This window comes from Carassius auratus, chromosome 4 (assembly GCF_003368295.1).
Source record: "Carassius auratus strain Wakin chromosome 4, ASM336829v1, whole genome shotgun sequence".
NCBI lineage: Eukaryota > Metazoa > Chordata > Actinopteri > Cypriniformes > Cyprinidae > Carassius > Carassius auratus.
In genome coordinates this window covers 8,828,558-8,853,709 of record NC_039246.1, presented here as the reverse complement: position 1 = coordinate 8,853,709, position 25,152 = coordinate 8,828,558, and the positions used below count along the sequence as shown (strand labels likewise).

Sequence of the window (25,152 nt, the reverse complement as noted above, 5' to 3'; positions counted from 1 at the left end):
AAACCGTTGCCTCTATTAAAGTCAGTCCCTTTAAACATGCCGCCTGAGAAATGTGTGAAATCTAAAAAATGGGAAAGAGGCCTCTGAGGAAAATGATGCCCTGCTGGTAATGGAAGAGAGTAAAGCCTTCCCTGACTTGCTATTAGTATTGTTTCTACTTACGGTAAGGACTTTGAACAACCCTCTAAAGGCCCGTTCACACCAAGAACGATAACTATAAAGATAACTATAAAGATAACGATATTAGCGTCCACACCAGCGAACGATATTGTCTGTGTATTCTAAGCGAACGCGCGTCTGCTGCTTTAAATTCTCAAGCTCGTTACAGCAGGATTGATTCTGATTGGTTGGCAATGTTTTTATCGTTCATAAAAAAAATAGTTCTGAAAGTGATTCCAACGATATCATTTCTCTGTGCCTTTATCGTTGTAGTTGTGGTGTGGACTCCGCTATTCTTTAATATTGAGAACGATTTTTAGAACTATATCTTTATCGTTATCTTTATAGTTATCGTGCTTGGTGTGAACGGGCCTTAAACCCAACTAATAGAAGGTCATTTTTGGTTTGATAGCCTATAGCTCAAAAAATTTCACAGTTACAGCTAAAATTTGCATACAATAACAATTTTACAGAAACAGACTGTACAGTTTACATTTTCAGTGTATGCTAGCATACAAATGCTAACGAAGCTAGCAGACACAACATATATGGGTTTCATGAGGTCTTTAAAATGACTACTTCCATCTAAAGTGTGTTTTCTGTGTAGAAATAAGTATAGAAAAGGTAATTGTGAGTTCAAAATAGTCAAACTGTGACATTATTGCAAAATAAAACCATAATTTCAAGACATGGAGTCACATTGTGAAATATAACACCACATATGGAATGTGACTTTTGTTCTTGCAATTATGACTATTTCTCGCAGTTGCAACTTCATAGAGTTGTAATTTGGAGATAAAGTCATAATTTCCTTATTATTTATTTATTTTAAGGTTGAAACATATTTCAATAATTGATTAAGATTAATAAAATGATCACAAAACCATTGTCTTCTTTTAATCTGGTTTTTAATAGGACAATGAATTAATTCTATTTATTCATAGACACTGCACCGGACTAAACAACTGGTTTGTATTTTTTTTCATTGTTTATCAACAATTCATATATTTTAATGTCCATAACACAAGCTGTAACAAATTCCAAAGGACCGTCGTCACCTGGTAATCATTTAAATGTACATTATATCACAAACAGGGAGTCTGCTTTAAAAGTCCCTTGTCGATCCCGAAAAAAAGAAGAAGAAGAAAAAGTTCTCTGAGAGTCTGTGAGTGCATACACTCTGTCCTCCAAACAGGAAAAAATAAAGTCAAATCTCCAAACCTAAACAGATGGTCCAGCCTTTGCGGTTGTTGATTTAGAAAGTGAGACATTTCATTTTCTGTCCATTGAAATTAGGAGAAAATAAAAACTCTAATAAATTTCACTACACCGAAGAACAAATTTACAGCACAGGTGCACTAGCAACTATCTCTCATAGTTTTCTGTTTACATCTTTTCTTTTTTATATTTTACAACTGAAATACATTTATAATATATAATCAACACCATTTGAGTTTTAAAAATATGCATTTGTTAGATTCTATTCCCCAGTTAACCCTTTTAATACAAAGCATATCTTTACAAAAAGAATCTTGTTGCATAAGTCACATGGTAAAGCAAGAATGGGTGCAGGCATTGAGCAGGAGGGCAGTGGTGTGTGTTGTGTGTGTCTCTGTGTGTGTGTGTGTATTCAGCAAGGCGCATTAAGAGCTCCTCACCACAAATTGCACTGACATCAGTATAAAAAATATCAACATTATAGACTATTTTCTTGTTAATTCCAGAGGTTAAATGGCAGAGAAGAGAGATTAAATTTTTTCTTGTGCAGAGATTTTTTTATTATATATTTTTTCTCTCAACACTTTTGGATTATAATAATACATTTTGGAAGAATCTCACTGACATATTTCTGTCCAAAATCAAAAGAAATTATATTTTGCTTACATAAAGTCTAAACAGATTTTCATGACAATTAACCACGACACCCCCAAAACTATCTTTACAATTGTCAAATTACAATTACTGTAATGCCAAAATACAATTGTAAGTACAGTATTTTTACAATCATTCTGAAGCATGATATATTTGCTTTTAAAATACTGTATTACAGTAACAAAAATCACCATTGAGAATGAGAATACAAAAAAAAAAATATGGTAATGAGAATTTGCATGGAGTGGAGTGTGCTTAATTATCACTAAATGTTATTTAAACAAGCAAAGTGTAATTTATTCTCTTTTGATTTGGGAGTGAAATAAACCTGAATGTTACTTTGTGAGATTCACGTTTTAAGTGATATAATAATCTCCAAAACAGTACTAAGAATCTGTTAAGTGCTATAATAATCTCCAAAACAGTACTGAGAATCTGACTGGATGACTCTCAACTTGATGCCATTATCCAGAAATAATTGACAAACTTTAGAATGTTTGCTGATAAAAGTACATCTTTAAAGGGAGGGACGAAAAAGACAGAACTTGAAAAAAATGTCCTGGGCGGGCTCTATGCTCTGGTCAACACTGGCCCGTTTCACCATGTGTACGACAACATGCACAATCATTTTAACAAAGATAATAAATAAGCACGTTAGTTTTTCTTTTCACAGTTAACTCGCAAACTTTGGAGTATAAAACAGAATGGCTAGTGTTAGAGCTCAAGTCCACAAGCCTCCACTGTCAGTTTGAGAAAGCCAAATATATTAAAACACAAGAGGCGTTCTCTTTTCTATTTAGCTTTTTGCCGACAAAAAAGAAAAAAAAAGAAAAAGGATAACAAACATCTCATCAGGCCAGGCAAGGAGTGAACGCAACATGGGTGGGACAGAGAGAGTGTTAGACAGGTTTTTTTCTCAATTTCTAACCTTTATCAATAGGTCAGTCTCTCATAACTGCTGTTTCCACACACTTGTTGGGTTGGAAAGATCTATAACTAGGCAAAAGTAAAAAGCACACATTCTGACAGAACGAGCCAATCCTTATTGCTCATGCCGAATTGAAAAATGACAAAGACTTACTCAAAACATGCAAGAGACCGGTTTCGATCACACACACACACAAAACCATCCGACCGCACACTCTAGTAGAGCCCAGCTTTACTTTGAAGTATCAAAAGTGTGTGTATAGCTGTGTAAAAGTTTGTAAAATCCCGCCCCTGCTGGTACACTCCTTATTTGTCCCAAAATCTGGAAATCCCGTCAGATTGAAGACAACAGATTCAAAGACTCACAATACTGAAAAATTATAGAAGCTGTAACAACCACAATGGTCATTGTTTTGCTCTATGAGTTGAGTGAAAGCCTATTGGACCCCGGTGTGAGTCACATGACTTATGGGCCTAGAGGTGGAGCTGAAGGAGCTCACAGAGACTGAGATCTCTGGGCGGGAGCTGCTAAAAAAAAAAAAAAGGTCCAGCTATAGCCCATCCTGCTGTAATGCCTCCTCCACTACACTAGGGGGCTCCATCGATCCTTTCCGCTCCAGCGTCCACACGCTAAATAAAATGGCTAATGGTCACGATGGACGGTCTATAATGCAGACACCCTGACAATGTTGCTTTGCAAGAAGTCGGGCGAGCTGGCCGAGTTTTCGCCCTCAGGTGTGGTCATCGGAGGTGTGGGCATGCTGATGACAGCGGCAGTGATGTAGGACTGGTCTTCCGAATTCAGGGGAACTGTCTCCTCAAACTTGGCATTGAGACTGGAGCGGCTGTGTTGGAAAAGAGAGGGAGAGAGAAGGCAGATGAGAATGCAATCCAGCTGATGGGTAAATTCCACCAGCTGTTGGAGGGATCATGATAGCGTTCCCAGAGTATTCTGGGATAGGGTGGGGGGGTGTTGGGGGGGTCGGAGTGTCACAAACAGAGCTTTACAGGATTCCAGCAGCATGAATCACTATGAGAACAACCCAAATACCCAGATATACAGAGAACCTGCATAAAACACAGCACAATTATTTTAATTCTGTGCTCTAATACAGTGTTCCTCCACTACTGTGCCACGGCACGCTAGTGTGCTGTGACAGGTTGTCAGGTATGCCGTGGAAAATTATCAAAAACTTCCTAACTCTATTATACTCTGTTAATATTATTTTAAATCAGTGCTATTTGTGCAAATGTCTATTATGCATACTACACAGAATACAGAATGCATAATTTACAGTAGTGCAGAATACAGTGCAGTATTTACATAATTAATTACAATGTACATATTATGCATAATAAATCAGTGCACTAACTATTCTACATATTATGCACTAGATATTCCGTACTATTCATTATACATGTGTATATTACATCATGCTGCACATTATGCACTATATTCTATACATTCATTCTTGATTACATGCACTACACACAATTACTGGATTTATGCATGCAAAATACCATGCACTGCATACTTAACTTCTACATCACTACACAAACCCCTACTCCAAACCCCTCTGAAAAAAAAACTCACCTTCTTAATATAGTAAATATTATAACACTTCTAAATAAGACACAGCTCTGACTCATCTTTATTCAGACCCCAGCCAATATACCAACATATTCCTTCTCCTTATGTGTGTGTAAGTGTGCATGACTGCTGTGAGAGCACCTGTTGCTCATTGGTCTCTCTCTGATCTGGATGGTGCTGAGCTCTTGTATGCTGCCCCTGCGACCAGCAACCATGTTGGAATTAGGGACATTGAAGCTCTTGCGCTTGTTTCTGCGCGTGCAGCAGGAGGACAGGCCATGTGGAGAGGAGGACAGCGAGGAGGAACGGGACATGGACGGCTTCGATAGGGAAACCTCCATACAGCTTGTCTCATAAGTTTGCTCATCTACAAACTCATGATTCTAAGAGAAAGAGAAAGAAACAGGAATTATTTATCACTTTAAGCTCTGAGTAACAAATATTAGGCATTTAATAATGCAAGCCAGTCAAAAATATCATCAGATGAGTCCTTGAATTTAGATTCATTTTGCTGTTTCTCAAAGAGTCCCACGTTTTCAGGTGGAATTTTCCTTTAAAATATCTTGAATCAAGTGCCCTAGGAAAGCCAGAGCAGGTCACATTCTGTTCTCTAGACTGTCATGAGTCTAGCTGGCAGGGGACAACAGTGGCTGTCATTTTCCTGCCAGTGTCTGACTAATGATTTCTCTGAGAGAAAAACTGCACTTATTTGTGGAAAACCAACAAGCACTGAGTGACAGAAGAAGTCTGGTACTGGTTAATGTTAAAGGGTATAGACAAAAATACAAATGTTGTCCACTTTCACCCTTATTTTGTCCTTCTGCCACAGTTCTCAGATGAAGTTTAATTCAAATATTACACACAAAACACAATTGATGTCAGTTATGGTTATTATTTCATAAGCCATCACATCATTCCAGGTTTTGCAGCTGATAAAGACCCAAGGCTGTTCCTCACACAATGCTATTTTTAGAAAACGTGGCCTTTTTGTTTAAGAAAAACCTTGAAAATTGCACTAGAATGTATTATATACTTTCATGGTGCTTTTCTTGGGAGCTCTGCCGTCCTTTTGTGATCTAACATGCAGCTGAATAAATGCTAACACAATTTTCATTTTTGTGTGAACTATCAGCTTAAACACAGTTGATATGGACACCTGATCTCTAACTACTGAACCCGATTGAATGTAACGTAATGTAAGAAAACAGCTGAGAAATTAGTAGAAGAACCTCAGAATGTTTTTTACAGATGTGCTTAGCATGCTTCCTAGGACACCAGTATATCAATAATATCAAGTTATGCCAAAGCTAAATAGCTGAGAACAGCTTCCAGTTTTGTGTAAAGGTTCTTACCGTGGTTTTCTCCAAGCAGTGCAGAAGATGGTGATGCTGGGTCTCAAAAGTGGGGTTGGACTTACATACCAAAGCTTGGCCGGCCTGTTTTGATGCCTTATTGGAGAAACAGAACAAACAGCTTATCAACCTACTGTATAAAAAGAAACTGAGAGAAAAGACAAGACAGCAAGGCCCGGGTTCTCACAATGGTCTAGCAACATTGAGACAATCTTGAAGAACGTTTGGCTAGTTCATTGTGACAACAGTAAGCTCTAGGTCACTGCCATGTCCTGTTCTCTCAACATCACAACCTTGGCGGATGGCCCTTGGTTCAAAAACAGCGGACAACAGGAACAAGAGTATTCTGTGTGTGTCAATGGCTATTGAACTTATATTAAAAAAAAAGTAAATGTTGAGAAGTTTTCTGTATTTGAACCATGACGACCACCGTACCCAAACTCATTAGTGCCTTAATGAATCAGCATGACGCAGTGACCAGACGATTAGAGCAAGAGAGCCCAATCCTGCTTCTGGAGGACCAATGTCCTGCAAAGTTTAGTTTTTTTAATGAATATTGGCAATTCTTCAGAATTCGTGACTCTTTTCACAATCAGTTTTTGCCTACTCCATGGGAAGTATGCGATTTCGGATGTGGCCATTAAAGGGTTAGTTTGCCCATAAATACAAAATTATATCATTAATTACTCACCCTTGTGTCATTCCAAGCCTGTAAAACCTTTGTTTATCTTCAGAACACAAATTAAGATTTTTTTTTTGCCACGTTCAAGGCCCAAAAATGTAGCAAGAATTGTTGAATAAATTATTTTTCTTTGTTTTCTTTGCACACTAAACATTCTCGTAGCATCATATAATTATGGTTGAAAGACTGATGTCACGGGGACTATTTTAAATATGTCCTTACTATGTTTTTAGACCTTGAACATAATAGTTTCCTTGCTGTCTATGGAGGATCAGGAAGCTCTTGGATTTTATGAAAAATATCCTAATTTCTATTCCGAAGAGGAATGAAGTTCTTACGGGTTTGGAACAACATGAGGGTGAGTAATTAATGACAGAATTTAGATTTTTGGGTGAACTAACCCTTTAATTAGCTGGTTCAGGCGTATTGGAATGGAGCTAAATCTTGAAGGATAGTGGCCTTTTAGGAGCAGTATGGAACACCCCTGGACTATGGCGCTATTTATCGAGAGCCCGCGAATGGTCAACAGGCACTTGATTGACACGCCCAGTGGTCTCTGCCTCACATTAAACCCCGCCTCCTGTTTAGAGGTTGGCCAAACAATGACATGCAGCTCAGACAGTTTCATTCCTCCATGTGATGTGTTCTGATGATGTCATGAAGACAGAGAGATAGAGAGCGAGCACAGGCCAGTCCGGACAGCTGTGAGAAAATCACTCGAAAATGCATGTTAAAAAAAATGCATGGAGCACAAGAGTAGTAGTTGTCGAAAAATGCAGTTAAAACAACAAGTAGACAAAATACAAAAGGTAATAAATCCAAAAGCAAAGTAGTTGAGAGATGGAGAAAAGGGTTGCAGGAAAAAACAGGGGGGCCCCGTTGGTACTGGAGCGGATGGCCGTGGCCCCCACAAGGCCAAGCCGCATGCACCACACTGCCATTGGACAAGAGGTCACACGATTATTGTCTCATGACCAGCCACCAGGAAGAGGTGCCGGTGCACCCAGTCTAGGCGTGAGAAAGAGTGAAAGACAGAGAGAGAGAGTTAGAGGAACACCACGAAAGCGCTGAATGGGGACAGCAGCCCTGCTGGACCCCGGCCCCCTGGCCGAGAGTTGAACTGCCATAGGGGAAGAGGGGTTCACATGCACCAGCCCATCATGTCACGTTCCATTAAGAGAGACCCCGGCGACTTGGTTTCCACAGTTACCTCCTCCTCCGCTTCCGCCAGCATCCCATTGCGTTTGTACTGCAAATAAGCATTAGCGCCACCGCTCTTCGTCGCACGAATTCTAGCAAGCCTGGTTTTCTGTTCAGGTGGACAAACACACGGGCGTTTAGCCTAACTCTTCCTCTTCTCGTGGTCAGTGTGAGTGTGAATGTGATCGTGGTGTGACTGGAGGTTTGCATGCTCATATCCGACATGAAGAATGGCAATGTGTTCCTATCTAAAAGGGATGTCAAAAGCTCTTTGATACTACAATAAAAAATAAAAATAAATTCTTTCTATAATGTGGCTGGGTTTATATTGCAAAGAGCTGATATTTTAACACTATATATAAATGATACATTAAATTGACCAAAATTGACAGATATTTATAAAGTAAAAAAAAAAAAAAATTCATGGTTTCATAGTTTTATCATGGTTTCCACAAAAATATTTTGTTTTAGTTTTCAAAACCGATTATAAGAATCTTAGATTAGAATTGATTTCTGAAGGATCACGTGACGCTGAATACTGAAAATTGTAATTATATTTCACAATATTTCTGGTTTTACTGTATTTAAATACATTTTACTATAATACCATAAAACAATAAAACAGCATACTAATTAGTAGATCAAATAATACAATTAAATTAAAAGAATGTCAAATTACTCAAGGCAAAGTTTTTCATTCTTGATTTTCAGTCTTTTCAGGCTTTTCTTTTCATATCTCCATATAAATTGTCAGATCAAAAACCTGCATTTTTGTCAAAATATCAGATCTTTAAGACAGCTATGAATAATCATTAAAAAAAATCATTAAAATAGGAACATTTTTAAAAAATATTCACATTTTTGGCTAAATATTATAACATATAAATGGTACTGGTATCGACAACTGAAATTTTGGTATTGTTACAAGCCTAATATACTTTCTCACTTCTCCCTCTCCTGCTCTCATTCTCAGTCCTAGTTAACTGAAAAAACAGACTGTTGTTCTTGGGTGGACTGGTTGTACTGTTTTCTGTGTGTGTGTGTGTGTGTGTGTGCGTGCGCAGGGGGAGTGGGATATCTGAACTGCCTCCCATGGGGTGGCTGGAGTCGAAGAGTTAAATTAAGAGAAGACGCTCATCTAATGAGATGTGATGTGATGTCACAACGTCTGCGTATTCAGATCACCCCCAGAGGAGAACCAGCTACAGAACACAGCATCTGTTCTTCCTGTGCCTGTTCTCATTGGCCACGTATACACACTGTAGCTAAAAACAGTCGTGACTCCTTATTAGTGTTTAAATTTGTTCTGTATACAGAGTAACGTCATTTATAAGTTTGATGAGGACCAAATAATTGCATAATATGTAGAAACAGGTATAAACGGCCTACAAGCATAAACAGTCGAGTACTAAACACAGACAGATGTTGCTAACCTTCACTAACAAGAAAAGGTTTACTCCACTCTGTCAATTACTGCAAGTTCAGAAGTGACTCCTTTTTTCCATACGGACATGAAATTATGATTTACGGCTGGAATACCCATGACAGATGTAATGACAGGTCACAAGACTCCTGTCATAATAAATTCAGAAGTCTAAACCGCAGGCTATATTGCATCGACTATGAAAGTAGTGTGTGCGTGTGGACAGCTCCATTGATTATAATGGCAGTCGCTGTGCAGATGGGCTGTAAAACTTACATTTAAATTTAATTGCTAAAGTAATCAGATTAATTGAGGTTTCGGAATTAATTGAATCGTTTCTTTTAAATAATCCTGAAGCTAAGCATCAGGATATGCAAATTCCATCATCACTGATTGGAGCGTAGCCACATTCCACTTGCTGCCTAATTCAAAGTTATGATAAGAGTAAACCCAATGAAATGAATTTGAGGACACTTCCTTTTAAAGGAAAAGTTCACTCAAAAAGACATCCCTCTGGCCATCCAATGTATACACTAGATGAGTGTGTTTCTTCATCAGAACAGATCTGTAGGAATTTGACATTACATCACCAATGGATCTGCAGTGAATGGGTGCCGTCAGAATGAGAGTTGATAAAAACATCACAATAATCCTCTAGTAATCCACACAACTCCAGTCCATCAAGAAACATTTTATGAAGTGAAAAGCTGCATGTTTATTTGCATCATTAACACGCTTTTCACTTCAAACCATTGCTTCTTGCTAAAATACAAGTCTTCTATTCATAATATTCTTTCTCAAGGGAAATATCCATCTTGTCTGAATCAGGAGAGAAATATGCACAGATCAACCCCCTGTTTACAAGAGAAAACGGTATGAAATGAGTTCAAAGAAATATATTGGTTGATTTTGATGAGAGAGGACTTTAAGCGAATGGGCTTTTTCAGGACAGTGTTGCTATGGATTATGGATTGATATTTTGTCCAGAAGCAAGAGTTTGAAATAAAAATGCCTTAATGATTGATTTGTTTTCTACAAACATGGAGATTACACTTTACAAGGCAAAAATTGATGGGCCGGAGTTGTGTGAATTACTTGAGGATTATTGTGACGTTTTTATCAGCTGTCTGGACTCTCATTCTGACGGCACCCATTCACTGCAGAAGATCCATTAGTGAACAAGTGATGTAATGCTAAATTTCTCCCAATCTTTTCCGATGAAGAAACAAATGCACCTAGATCTGGAATGGCCAAATTAATAACAAATTAACTAATTTTGATTTTTGAGTGATCTATTCCTTTAAATACACCCAAAACATCAGTGTATATGTGGCCATTTTCTCTTTTTTTATATTCTGACTCTCATCCTTTTTTTTTTCTGCTGTTCCCAAAGTTTCTCTGCCTGTGTGTCTTGTTTCTGTGTGTTTGTGTTTCTGTCTGCTGTGTCGAAGTACGGGATGTGATCTGGGCATGCACTAAAAATGATGGTTCCACAGAGACCTGCAGTTAACATACCACAGAGACACACACCACTCAGCGTGCAGACATCTGGGTCGCAAGCACATTGTGCCAAGTTGTATTAAATGCTATCCCAGCATCATTTTTCTGTATTTGTGTGTACATGGTCCTGTCAAGCTCTAATCTCTTTGCCACAGCCAGACCTGCTTGTATTTCAAGAGAACATCTACATTTGAGCCCAGCTCCATAGCTCTGAGATCAGAGTCCGTGGACCCATGCTGGGGTCATGGGTGGCTGGTCTAGGGTACCTTTTGGGCACGTCGCTTCTCTGCACGCTGACTTTGATGGTAGATCCGACTGAAATTGGACACAATGACGGGGACAGGAAGAGCGATCACCAACACGCCACTCAGAGAACAAATAGAGCCAAAGACCTTCCCTATGATGGTCTTAGGAACCATATCTCCATATCTGTAGCACATAAAAAAATAGAGAGAGAGAGAAAAAAAGAGAGTCAGAACATAGGGGTCAGAGGCAATGGTTCAGTGACAAATCATACAATATATATATTTTTTAAATATAGTTAAAAGTAATACAAAAACACAAAGATGTTGCTCACAAAACCTAAAGTGTACCATCAACAAAAAAATCACTAATATATTTTCTTAACACTTTGAAGAAGTCATTTTCTTTATGGTCAAACCTTAAAGCAAAAACAAAAAACAAAAAAAATAAACATTATTTTTTTTTTTTTTTTATTTTTATTAAAGGTTACAACATCTGATGTTTCTACAACATCTGATTTATTCATTCATTTTATTTCATTTTATTTTCTGATGACAACAAAATGGGGTTTTGCATGTATAAGTACAGAACTAATTCTAATTTAGTTTTTCTGTATAAATATTGTGATCTTTACAAGCAGGTTTTTCATTTTTGCTTTTGTCAGCAACACACTTCTTCATTTTTACCAGCTCAGGTCATTTTTTATTTGATTTTTTTGGGTGAAAAGAAACAGATGACAGCACTAGGGGGCACTAGAGAACCATATTGCATGGGGCAAACGCTCTCTCTCCAATTTTGTGAAAAGCTTCTCTTTTTTTTCTACATTTGACCCCTGGCTTTATTCCTCATAAAGCCTGAAATTTCTAAGTTGATGTTAAAAAATTACTATTTGCATGTGGTGGGAAGAACTGCATGTATGTGTGGGCTGAGTTTCATGCTATGAGATCAAGTTCTCTGACCCACTTTCCCAACTCTCAATATAAAATTACATCAAAACAATAACCATTACAATGATCCAAAGCGCTCATATTCCTCACAATCTCTTCCTAAAATGTCATTTATGTGAACATGCTGTCTTGGGAACGCACAGTACTGACACGACTTCGTTCTTGTTCCAACAAACACACATTCCCCTTCTGTTGTACCACCTCCTCCTCATCTTTTTAAAGCAGGCCAACGTGCTACAAACCAACTCTGTCACTGGCATTCGGGAGACGATCTGTCATTAGTCAACAGAATGGAGATAATAATCCTGGTTTATCTCATCAATCCAAAATCTGTCAATTGCTAGTTGCACTGGAACCATGATATTACCATGTTCTTTGACATGACCATGGCAAAACCATTGTTATTATTTATCTGAAGTGACTTAGAAACAAGGAATATTGCAAGCAAGTAGCATTCAAATATTGCTATCATTCAGTACCATGCCATGATAGGTCTAAATATCAAAGCACCTCCGGAGTATTTTTTCTTTGACCACAGATTTTTCATTACAATGGTTTTGCTATGAATGGAATAATAACATCTAAAGTGATATATAATGTTCCAGGTCATCAACCTGAGCCAAGACCTCCATCTTTCAGTTCTTGAAGTCTGGTCTGACTATTTGCCCTCAAAAAGCAGTGTGACTACATTAGCTACACCTTACCTGAATGTAAAACAGTTCAGAATTACCCAGCAAGCATGCATACATATTCACATCCTCATTTGGAATACCCTTTGCTCCATTTTAAGTAGCTGAAGTTTTATATTTGTGTACAAACAACTGAATAACAACAGACAAAATATCTTAAAGGCACAGTTCGCCCCAAAATAGTCATCATTCACTTATCCTTGTGTTGTTGCAATCCTATATGACCGTTGGTTGCATTTCATTTGAATAAATAATGTCACCCTTACAAAATTGTGAATTATGCAGTCATTTAAAAAAATGCTATTATGACAGTGATGTTACATTTATGAGAATGTCGCAATCACAAAAAACTGAGAGAAAGTCAAAATTGTGAAAGACAGTTGCAATTATAAAAAATAATGTTGCATTTACCAAGAATAGTTATATTTATGCTACATAGATTTGCAATTACACATTTAAAGAGATGTATATAACAGTACATAACTGTATATATACAACTATATATAGCCTATACAATGAAATTTGAATGGACCGCACAAACATCCCTAAAATGTCTCTTTAAGATGAAAAGCATATACTGAATAGACATCATGGATATGAATATATGCTACAAGGGTCAGTGTGGTCTTCAATGCACAATAGAGCTTTGCATTAATTTCCACCTGCACAGATTTTTTCTCAATGGACATATGCTATGATTTAAAAGCGAAAAATTTAAGTTATGTATTTCTGAAAGCTGCATATAGTGTGCTTTGACGACGCTGAGAGTCTTCCGTGCTCTAAGTGAAGGATCTAATTGAATTACGGCGATGAGAATATGAGCTCAAGGGGCCCGATGCGACAAAGGCTCGAAAGACTGAGCCGTAATTACGGACGGCACCGAGTCGACTTCTCCAATTAAACGCCTGTAATTAAATATGCCAGTGAGAGAGAACGGGAGACATACAAGACATGCAAAGAGTTAAGAGGCTCTCGTTTCTGCTTTGTACTGTGGTTGACACTATCGACGGCACTGACCCAGTCATTCAGAGCCCTGAAAAATATCCATATTAATGGTTGCATGAGCTATAGCGGTAGTCATGACTGATCAATAGAGAGCTGTGTGATACCCTGCACCGACAGACAATAGACTCATTACAAGAGACCAATAAAGTCCCTTGTAGGCAATTACCCTCATAATTAGATTTGTGTACATGATGAATATGTCGGCCGATGGCTGCTAATCCAAATCCACACGCTAAGCTGTTATTTGCAAAGTGTGTGTGCTCTCGCTGGAGTGTCACATTTAGATGCTCCACGGCCAGCCTGAACGTAACAAAAGACATTGACCTTGCACTGTGTCAGGTGTGTGTGTGTGAGTGTGAAGCAAAATGGAGGGGACAGCAAGGACTCTAATTTGCTCTCTGCGTTTGTCATTTCTCTGCTGCTCACTGTCCAGTACTGTTACGTATGACAGCGTCCCTATTAACCCAGCCGACCTGCACTGGCTTCTCTTACACAGAAAAATGAACTAATTATTGCAGTTTAGATCATCACTAGCAGTTCCCTGCAGCCATATTTCATATTTTACAATTTTGAGTTTGTTTCTCGTAAATGAATCAATTATTTGTAACTGCAAAATTCATTTCAAATAAATGCAACTATTTTTTGTAAATGCAACTTTTTTTTTTTTTTTAGAATTGTGACTACCTCTATTAATTGCGACTTTCACAACTTCGACTATCTCACACAACTGTGAATTTAAGTCATAAGTGTATCTATTTCTTGTAATTGCAAAATTATAACATAAATACCAATATTTCTTTTTTTTTTTGGAACAGCAACCACCAACTGCAAGTTTTACTACTGCCTGTATCTCAAAATTTACTTTTCTTCTTAAAATATTGATTTTGTTTCTTGTGACTATACATTTCTCGTAAAATGCAGTTATTCATAGGAACTATCTCTCACAGTTGTGACTGCTTCTTGTAAATGTTTCTATTTCTCGTAACTGCAAAACTACTACGACTATCTCTGACACTTTTCCTGTGATTGCGAATTTCTCGTAAAAATGCACTGTATTCTTGTAATAGCAACTTTATATCTAACAAAATCTCATATATATCTCATATATGCACCCCCCCCCCCCTCAGAATTATGACTTTATTTCTAACAATTGCAACTTTATTTTTCACATCATTTTGAAAAATGCAACTTTTTGTTCTCGTACTTGCAACATTATATCTTATAAATGTGATTTAATCTCTTGCAATGTGAATATTTATTAGAAACTTTATAAAAAAAGTTTTTTTCCCAAAGGAAGGTTTTGTCTGACAGAGCTAACTTCTGAAGACAGTCACACTCACGCTGTGTCTGAAAAAGAAACTTTGAGAGCACCTTGATGGCCACAGTGCAATTACGATCCAATCAGCCGGCACAGGAAACGGGTCATCAAAAGACACCCACTGTCTGAAAGTAAACAGCTGTAAAAGCATGTACACCCAAACACAATCCTACAGATTACAGGGGCAGGATGAATTCCAATGTGAGAATGAAAGACTCCTCATATGACAATGAAAGCAGTAAAGCCCTCTATCTCAGCTCTTCGGCTTTAGCGTTATGTGAAATGAGAGGAGATGGGTGGATGGACGGAAAGAGACTGTGAGATTAAAAATCTAAGAGCTCACTGACTTAATTGCGCTTGCTTCATGAAGCTCTGGACTGATTGGAGATGAAATATGCTTATCAAGTCTAACGAATGCGGCACTCATTAGAATATTGAGAGACTGAGTTAATGACGAGAGCGTTCCATTTAACTAAGCTTGCCTTGGCTCTAACTCTTATTCACAGTCACACATGACAGAAATGCAACCACTCTCCAAGTTTTATTGTCCTGCAGTGCTCGTGCAGTATGTGACTATTTTTAAAGCACTGAAATTACAATCATAATAATTCACACAGTATTCGCAAACTGACATTATATAAATATTTGCTAGAGTGCTAAATTAGAATATGTCTTCAAAACAATGATTTGTAATAGAAACTGAAAGTTTTCCTTGCATCTTTAAAAATGTGTACATATAACAACGTTGTCAAAATGATCCCTGCTCACACGGATCCACAAAAATGACTATTATGCATGTAAGGCCAGTAGTTGGCAATGTCACTTTGCCACACTTTGACGCATATGCATTTCTATATACTGAACACATAGTACGCAGGTGCATGGTGTCTAGTTTTCACAAATTTCCATTTACCTGAGACAGCAGGTCTTATTACTTCCAAAAACTTTGAAGCTTGTTTAAAAGTTAAAAGTTCACATTTTCAGGCCTCCAAAACACCATGATTGTGTAAATGAACGGCCAAAACATATAAAAGGCATTTCATTTTTATTAGAAAATGTTGAATTGTAAACACACGCTTAATCTAGACTAAACTAGACACAAACTGACCTTAGAAGTCTGTGAAAGTCCAATTTTGTTAAATGGCACAGTCTAACCTACGGGGAATTGCTCTTATCACCTAGTTGTTGCACTTTTAATGACACCACATCAAATTTTAAGCCTGATCATTTAGAAAATTTGTGGTGGACAGATTGTGATTGTGATTGTGAAGTCCCAACACTGATCTGCAACTCACCTAAGTGAAGGAAGCAAAACAAGCAGGTCGTGTTTGTCATGCACGAGCGGCTCTCCTGAGATCTCATTCTCCTTTACCGCGGCCCGGCGCAGCACTGTAGGTGAAATCTCACAACTGAGGGTTTCATGAAAGGCTTTTGTGAATGCTTTATGCGGAGACGGTTGGAAGCTTCACACGAGACCCCCTCCTCCCTCATCAATAATTCTGTCTATGCTTTCCTCATCCCTCCCATGAATCCTCAACAATCTGTTTTATCCCATCTTACCGTCCTACCTCTTTTCACTCTCTCGGCTTCTATAACACATACATTTTGTGGACAGATACACTCATTCAGACTCATATCAGAGATGTCCCCAGTTCGAGCACTGGCTGAAGGCGAGACAGATACACAGAGTTTATCACATCAACCAATGCTTTCTTCTCCTGAGCTCTTAGCACAAGCAGGTACAAAGTCCTTGACCTGATAATGAAAGATGTTCTCCTGGCATTCAAATACAGCTTCTTGTAGAGGGATAAAATTGAAGGAGAGAGAGAACAAGAGATGATAAGGGTCTTTTATCTTTTCTTATAAACCCACCGAATGGTCTCTTGCTACACTGACTCACAGCAGATCAATCAGAGATAAAGCTCTGAGCTCACTTTTGTGTCCGAGAAAAAAAAAAACTCTAATGTGTGAAGCTCAAGGTGTTCGATTTCCAGAGAAAATCACTCTTAATGATCATTATATGGACAGAACGGCACTTTTCGCACAGCTGGGTGCTGTGACTGGTGATGCTGTTTGTTTCTCGGCTCGGGGAACAGCGTGTGAAACGCAATGAGATATGGAGGAGGAACAGAGCAAGGTCATCGCTGAAGGTGAATACGAGGAACGCGGGTAGGTTGTGACGTGCTGACATTGAAAAAGAGGAGGGTGAATGACCTATCATGGGCAAACACGATACACTCATAACCCAATCAATTAGAGCAATCTCATTCCCCTACTGCGACCCGCTCAGTAAATGAACAATAGAGGAGAAAAGCAATCGAGATACTAATGTATGTTAAGATGCTAAACAACAGTGACATTTTTTTCTGCACAAAACTCTAGCAGACTGCCTTTAAGCTTTAGGACATAAGTAGACTGAAAGAGAAAGTGAGGGTAGTGTTTACACAAACATACACTAAGCTACGAACCAAGTTTAATTAGCTTGACAAGATTTTCTTCAAACTGTTGCTGCACAATGACAATAGCTGAAACTAATGGTAACATCTATGCTAACCTTTGCGATGTAGCTAAAAAATAGTTTAAACAAACTTTAATAAATTAGAATGGCAAGTTCAAATATTTGCTCCACTGTGACAGCTGACATTAAAGAGAAAATGGATAACATTTGCACTAAAGTTGGCTATAATGCCTGTTGCAGCAATTCACACTCAATATTGAATTAAAAATTGCGTTTTGACACGACAATCCACAATGACAGAACTTGGCCTGAGAGACAAAGCTAAAAGTAATTTTAAAGCTAACATTCACTAAGTGGGTATAAAACAAGTTTAAATAAATAAGTAAATAAATAAGTAAATTATATAAGTGTTCCTGTAGCTCAATTGGTTGTGCATTGCGCTAAGGCTAGGGGTTCGATTCCCCGGGAACACATGATAGGTAAAAATTGATAGCTTGAATAGACTGTAAGTCGCTTTGGATAAAAGCATCTGCTAAATGAATAAATTTAAATAACTTGCTTTAACTAATTATTATGGGAAGATTCTCTTCAACATCCTAACAACAGTTCTTCTGAAAGAGAAAACTGAGGTTAGCATTTAAGTTAACATTAAGTAAGATTTAGTGCATCTTGCAGCAAACTGCACTTGTATTGCATAAAAAATTGAGCTGACAAATTTTGAAGGTGATGCACAAAACAGCGCTTGCATAGCCAGGATCCTTCAGACCAACATCATAGGCAGCTTCCTCTCTCAGTTCCTTTTCTATGCAAAATAAAAAAGCGGTTTAAACTACTGGAAATAATAACGGCACCATTTCCAGCCATAATTGAAGATCTTTTTATATGATTTTTTTGTTTCCTGAAGAGATTTTAATGTGTTTACTAATTTATTTTCTGCTTTTGGTCCAATAGGACTTGCGTCGTGACTAAGTGTTAATCAGCATAATTATGATCACATAGCTGCTATTATGTGTAGATGCTAAGGACCTACCAGGCTGAACTGTGGGAGCTCCCCTGTCTCACGCAGTAGACTGAGGAAAAGGGGGAAAAAAAACAGTATATTTTTAACCATTTCGCACCGTATATCTACAATCTTTTGCATATGCAACAGATGGTTCATGTGGAATCTGCACTGGCAGAGCTTAAACCCAAAGACAAAACCTTTTTTGGCCTTCCTTTTACTCATATTTTAATTGCCAATATTTTTGAAATAAAATGATTAAATTTGTGGCTAATTTGATTTTTCTTACTGCTGCCAGTAGGTTAATTACTGCTAATTTTCACACTACTTCTGCAACGCAGATGAACAGGATGTATAATGAGCAAAAGGGGTTTGATTAGTGCATCAGAACACATTGTTGTGTCACAAAGTTCAAAAGAAATAGTCGTGACGAACTAATAAGGCCATCACTAGCACCAACGCTAATGATATGAGAAAACGATCTGGGGAATCCAGAGTGCACATGAAGATGAGACGACATTAGTGCCGCTAAGTACCTGCAGCAGGTGCTCATATGAACAGTCGAGTACATTAACACATGTCCACCGTCATGCCATATTTAATGTCCTATGACCTCTACAGTTAACGCTTCTGTAAAACATTTATGATTCACATACACACTTAACTCTGAGGCCATCTTTCCATCTGCCACCCTCCTGAATGAGCGATTTTGTATCTATTATCAGTCATATAACTCGTATAATTTAACCTCCAGACTTTCATAACAGGGCAGCTAAGGAAAGGCACATAGAGAGCGGCTTAATGTGAGAAATGGCTTCATTCTTTCATTCCTCTATTTCCGAGGGAAGCTATTTGTGCATATGGCAAGTGAGTGAGGTCAAATCAATGAGCTGTCCCTGACATTATCACAAAGGAAAACTCCTCATCAAATGGCAAAGGCCAATGTGCAATAACGCTGTGTGGGAGAAAGAAAGCAGGTATGATGGTAGAACATGAATAGATATAGCATCATTGAGACACTAGCAGAGGTCACAGTGTGGCGTTGATGTCAAGCGGCATAATGCTGCAATAATGTTTCGGAAAATGTGAGAGAACGCCTAGCGTTACTCAGGTGTGTCTGACACTGACCTTCTCACCATAGCACATCTGTAGCTGTCTGTCTAGCTGACGAACAAATACACACATAAACACTCACACATACTTGCATAGGTTTCACAAAAATGTCTAGGTCTCATTTCACCCTAAAATAAGAAGAAAATTTCACAGAGAGAAAAAAAGTACATTTTTAACACCATCACCATCTACATTACATAAAATGGTTTCAACTACAAATATCATTACAACTATTACAAACCATCAACTTTTAAGCATTAAAATGGTTTCCTGTAAAGTGGTTTAGGACATATTCCATAGGATTTATTGGTTTTAACAAGCCACCAGCAAAAGGTGCCAAATTACCAGTAGAGACCCACAGGAACCATTACAGTTTCAATTAAACCAATACATAATTCCCATTATAACCAGTAAAACCATTTTTTGTTTGTTTTTTCAGCAGTTGAGAAACATGCTGCAATTATGATCAGCAATTACCTTTTTTCTTTCTTTCTTTAAAAATATTCCTCTTCCAGTTCTACAATGTATCTGGATGTCTGGTCTTTCATTTTTCTCATCAATTCAGCGATGATTCTCATTACTGCAAACAGGGTCAGCCTATCCTATAGATGAAAAGGTAGATTGCCTTTGGCTCCGACGAGCCTGAGGGTCCCCACAAGGAGATCCGTGCTAGAATAGCAGATCAGAACCGCCAAGGCAAGAACGCCTCTCATCCCTTCCGACTGTAAACATCCTATCATGACCCAGACATGTCCTTGACAGGTTTTATAAATTCAGCCATGCTTATGCACAACATCTAGAAGCAGACGTGTTATTTATACACCCACGCACTGAATGTCTGTCTTAAAAAACCTGAATTTTTATAAATACAGATCTGACTCAGTCTCAGTCAGTTCCATTGATTGTCTTTGTAGTCCTGGAGGAAAGGCAGCGCACACAAACCCATACTCGCATGAGGAAGGAAACACAAACAATTGTCAAACGAGAGACTTATTGCCATTTCTGGCAGCTCAGAGCTAAACATACACACAAAATCCCACTAAATTATGCACACAGACACACACAAACATATATATTCATAGACAAGCCCCAGTTTGACACTTCTCTCCACCTACAGACCAGAGCACGGAGGACAATTAGTCAACCAGGCCTTGGGCAAGACAGATACAGATGCCATATTTCTCTCTAATCCAGTAATAGTGTCTCCACTGAGCTCCCACAGTCAATGTAAGAGTGTGTGTGTTTATACTAATGATGCACGAAGGATTCAGAAGTTTTATTAGTAGATTTTGGTATGAAGAATCCAAGAGAAAATCACACATTGATTGGATTTCACACCATTCAGGCATACATGAGGCATAAAGCACTCGTTTCAGCTTCAGATATAAATGTGAGAATTATACAGTGATTCTGATGATTTTAAATATTTTATATCAAAGTTTGGAAACACTTTAGTATAGGGACTAATTCTCGCTATTAACTATTTGCTTATTAGCATGATTATTATTAACATATTGGCTGTTTAGTAGTAATTCTAAAGCAAATATTCTGCATAACCATATCCTGCCAAATACCTAAACTAACAACTACCTTATTAACTAATATTAAGCAGCCAATTAGGAATCTATTGAAAAGCAATAAATTTTGGTTTGTTAATAGTAGGAATTGAACCTTAAAATAAAGTGTGGCCTGTAGTTCAATGTTAACATTTTTTAAAACATATTAGTTAAAATCTAAATGAAAAATTATGTATTAATGTATTAATCCTTGATACAGCCAATTTCTTCATATTGAAATTATTATTATTATTTAAATATTTTAATATACAGCTAACATAAATTTGCAATGAACAAATTACTGTTATTAAGTGATGTAAAATAGTTATTCATTGTTTGTCTTTTGTCATGACTGCTGATAATGAACTGCAAAGATTTTCTAAAATTTCAGTTTTCTAAAGTGTCAGTTTTTTAAGATTCATCTCGCACAATGCCAAATTGATGGCACTACATACCAATTTATTCAAAGATCAAACACTTTTTGTGATCTGTTTGTTATAATCTGTAATAAAGCAACAATAACAGCACTTTTCATGCTCTTTCAAAGAAAATCCACGATATTCATGTAATTCAAAATAAATAAATTCAAATAAATATTGCCAAGCTATGTTGGGCCATTGTTGTGCCTCTTTCATTCAAACATTTATAATAGAAGTATTTTAAAACCCTGTTTAATTGTATATATATATATATATATACACACTTGTGTGCATACTTAAAAATAAACACTCAAGTAAGACTCTTCGCCTCCAATGTTATGTTTTGAGTTCATTTGCAAGAATAAAGCCTGAATTATGAGGGTCAGACCCCACAAAACCCCCATGATTCACAATCTGGGTAAGAAAATGCAAACAGAAATCTCAGTAGCACTGAACTTTGAACAGAGTATTTATTGGCTCATGTAATTCTGCTTTCATACCAATAAAATTCTGGTATTCACAGCTGCATTTAACAAATTTACTAGCTTTAAACTCACTTGACAGAATCTTGCAGATTATTTCTAGGGCTAAATATTAGAAGTGGAGTTATCTGAGGCTGTTAAGTCTGTTATGAGTGCTTTGTGAAAGCAGAAGAACTGTAAAAACCTGATCAGCTTTTCATCATAAGGTCTTCACACACTCACACCTGAGTCTGTACGGAGTCCGTGACGAATAAACCAGTCTTGTTACTTCTGAAAGAGTGTCTCCGGTAGAGCCGCTATAATTCATGGAATACAAAATGAGCGGGAAAACTGAGCCAAGGATGGAGAGGGATGAAAGGCGGGCAAACTATAAATAGCCCACCTGGGCTGCTTCACTCATCTGTCTGCTTTTGAACTTGTCATCCACCAAATTGGTGCTGCGGGCCATGTCATCCATCAATTTTTGCAGAAGGGGTGAGGAGAGGTGCTAGAAGAGCCTTACCCCTGGCAACCACGCAATCCCTCATTCGCACACTGATCCATCACACTATCACATCCATATCACAAAGACACACACACACAAAGGTCCCCTTTACAACACGTTTCATGTCCAGATAGCATCTGGATTTCTTAAAAAATATGTATTTTTATATATATATATATATATATATATATATATATATATATATATATAGCAGGAACTGCATTAAAACCTTGCATTCTTGTGTTCCTCTACTTACCCAGTGCACTTATAAAGGATACTTATCTGAAGATGAGCAATCATTTATATTGCTGAATATTGCCAAATATTGATGCATGCTTTCCTTTTGTGGAAATATTTATGCCACTTTTCCAACTTCAGACCAATCAATGAATGGGAAGATAAAAGGGAAAATGTTGAAAATCTAGCTTAAAACTTTTCATAATGGTTTCATATGGTTTTGAAACACTTTTATGTTTATTAAAAGTTAATGTGTCTGTGAGTATTCATATTATCTTCAAAAAGTAAATAACATATTTTTTTTTTAAATATGAATGATAAATATCATTAAGTTTTTTTGGGGAAAGAAAATGGTCAAGCTAATTTAGATTTTCTTTTTCAAGAACTTTAATGAGAATTTTTTGTTTTCTTATTCTAAGGCTTTTTCTTCCCATAAAAAAATAACTAAATAACTAAATTTTATTAAAAAAATGTGTTAATAAGAAAAAAAGTTGTAGGCCTATTTATGAATAAAACAATCTGGGCAAAATAAGTTTCGTGATTGATTTAGAAACCAGAAAATAAGAAAAGTGAGAAAAATAAACTGCAACAGTGTGACTAAAAGAGCTTGTGATATCAATCAAAAATATATAGTGTTACTGATGGATAAACGCAATCACAATGTGTCCTGGGTGCATGTACAGCTGGATTTACCTCTGGATTTTAATGATACTAGCTGCAAAGGGACATTTAGGCACCACAAAATTTTATTTTTCCTATTTCAACACCAAAATCACATGCTGTGTTTATCAATTTGTTAATGTGCAAATGGAGCTTTTCTTGAAGTGTTTGTGTGATTATCACCTGACAGATCATACTGGCTCTGCTCTGGGTTTGATGAGCTAAATACAGTCAGACAATGAGCCTCCCCGTCGAGCCTGTAATCACATTCAGCACCAATAAATGTGATTACGTAGCAGTTACATACTTACACGCAAAAGCAAAACAGCAAATTTACCCAGAACTCCTTGCACCACACTCATCAGATAAAAGAAGTGTTTTATTTTTGAGTAAATAATGCCATTTCACACGTCATTACTTGGAATCAAAGTCGCAAGCAGGTTGATTTACAGAGCGAGGCGAGAACGGCAATCTACCGCAGTGAAGCGTGTTTGAGATCTTCTTTGATCCGTGGTGTTTCATGCTCAGAGAAGCGTACTTCTTTGATAAACAGCACTCTTTTGTTTGCATCTATTTGCAGGAATGTGTGTTTTGAAGCACTTCTCTATGTGCGCGTGTGTGTGTGTGTGTGTGTGTGTGTGTGTGTCCACTAGGGGGCGCTCAAACACAAAACAGCTCCTTGGCACAACCTTGGTGACACTCAGAGGTCCTGCGCACAGCATGTCCAAACCAAACTAACCTAAACCAAACCCTAATCCCAAAAGCAACTTGAGCTGCTGAAACACGTCCAGAACTCTACCCCTCCCGTACACCATCTGCTCCCGGCCAACAGGGGGCACGACACGGCCAGAAGAGAAGATTTGTCGCCCGTTAATATATTCTCTTTCATATCAAACCATGACAACAGATGTAGATTAATGAGTGTGGTGTTAAGACGGGCTGCGCACAGTCAATCATCGAGTCACTCAGAATACAAAACACTGGGTCAGTATGACAGCTGACTTCAGATGTGACGGATGCCATACATCGAGTCATGGTGCTCCAACAGATGACGAGTTTGAATCTGGCTAGCAACATTACCCAATGTCCCATATATATCCATATGTATGTATGTGTACCCATTTATATCCATCTGTGTACACGTGTACACAGTTTTAACACTATGCCAGCATACATAGCTATTTTAAAGGGGAAGTAACATGTAAAAAAGCACTCTTGTTCAAAATTTTTGGGTCGGTAAGATATAAAAAAATGTAAGAAGTCTCGTATGCCCATCAAGGTTGCATTTATTTGATCGAAAATACAGTCAAATATATTTTAGAATATTACATTAAAATAACTGTTTTTTATTTTAATCCACTTTAAAATGTAATTGATTCCTGTGTTGTTGACAAAGCTGAGTTTTTATCATCTATTACTCTTAAGTGTCACACAGTCCCTCGGCAATCATTCTAATGCGCTAATTTGCTGTTCAGAAGGGATCTCTTATTAATGTTTAAAACAGTTCATATTTATGAGATTCCTTGATGAACAGAAAGATTAAAAAAAAACAACTGCATTTATTTGAAATGGAGATCTTTTGTAACATAAAAGCAATGAAACAATTTCAAATAAAACAACGGTTCAGATCAACAAATGTCATTTTCGGCTGCACTGTCCCTTTAATTGTGACACACTACTATAGAAAAATGACATACTCAAAGTGAATCCCGAGTGTAATTTATCATTTCCACAAATTTGTTCTGAGCGATTACAGTGTGTCGGCCCCCAGTAGAATTATGCATCCGTTATGCTAACCTCTCATCTGAGCGTCTTTTGAGATAAATCACGCCCCT

The 25,152-nt window shown here is 37.5% G+C and overlaps 1 protein-coding gene across 2 annotated transcripts in view; it reads right to left on the bottom strand.

The window, feature by feature from the left end:
• Positions 1–1,066: 1,066 nt before the first annotated feature.
• The window catches only part of LOC113058079 (potassium voltage-gated channel subfamily D member 2-like), a 111,136-nt gene continuing 87,050 nt past the window's right edge, over positions 1,067–25,152 (bottom strand). The window contains exons 3-7 of one of the 2 annotated variants that reach the window (XM_026225768.1): positions 10,973–11,135; positions 7,794–7,892; positions 5,902–5,997; positions 4,691–4,932; positions 1,067–3,803 (exon numbers count right to left, since the gene is read on the bottom strand). In XM_026225768.1, coding sequence (XP_026081553.1) covers positions 3,623–3,803; positions 4,691–4,932; positions 5,902–5,997; positions 7,794–7,892; positions 10,973–11,135 — 781 coding nt within the window. In that variant the 3' untranslated portion in view covers positions 1,067–3,622. The remainder of the gene's footprint in view (positions 3,804–4,690; positions 4,933–5,901; positions 5,998–7,793; positions 7,893–10,972; positions 11,136–25,152) is intronic. The other variant, XM_026225776.1, reaches the window with a different exon arrangement.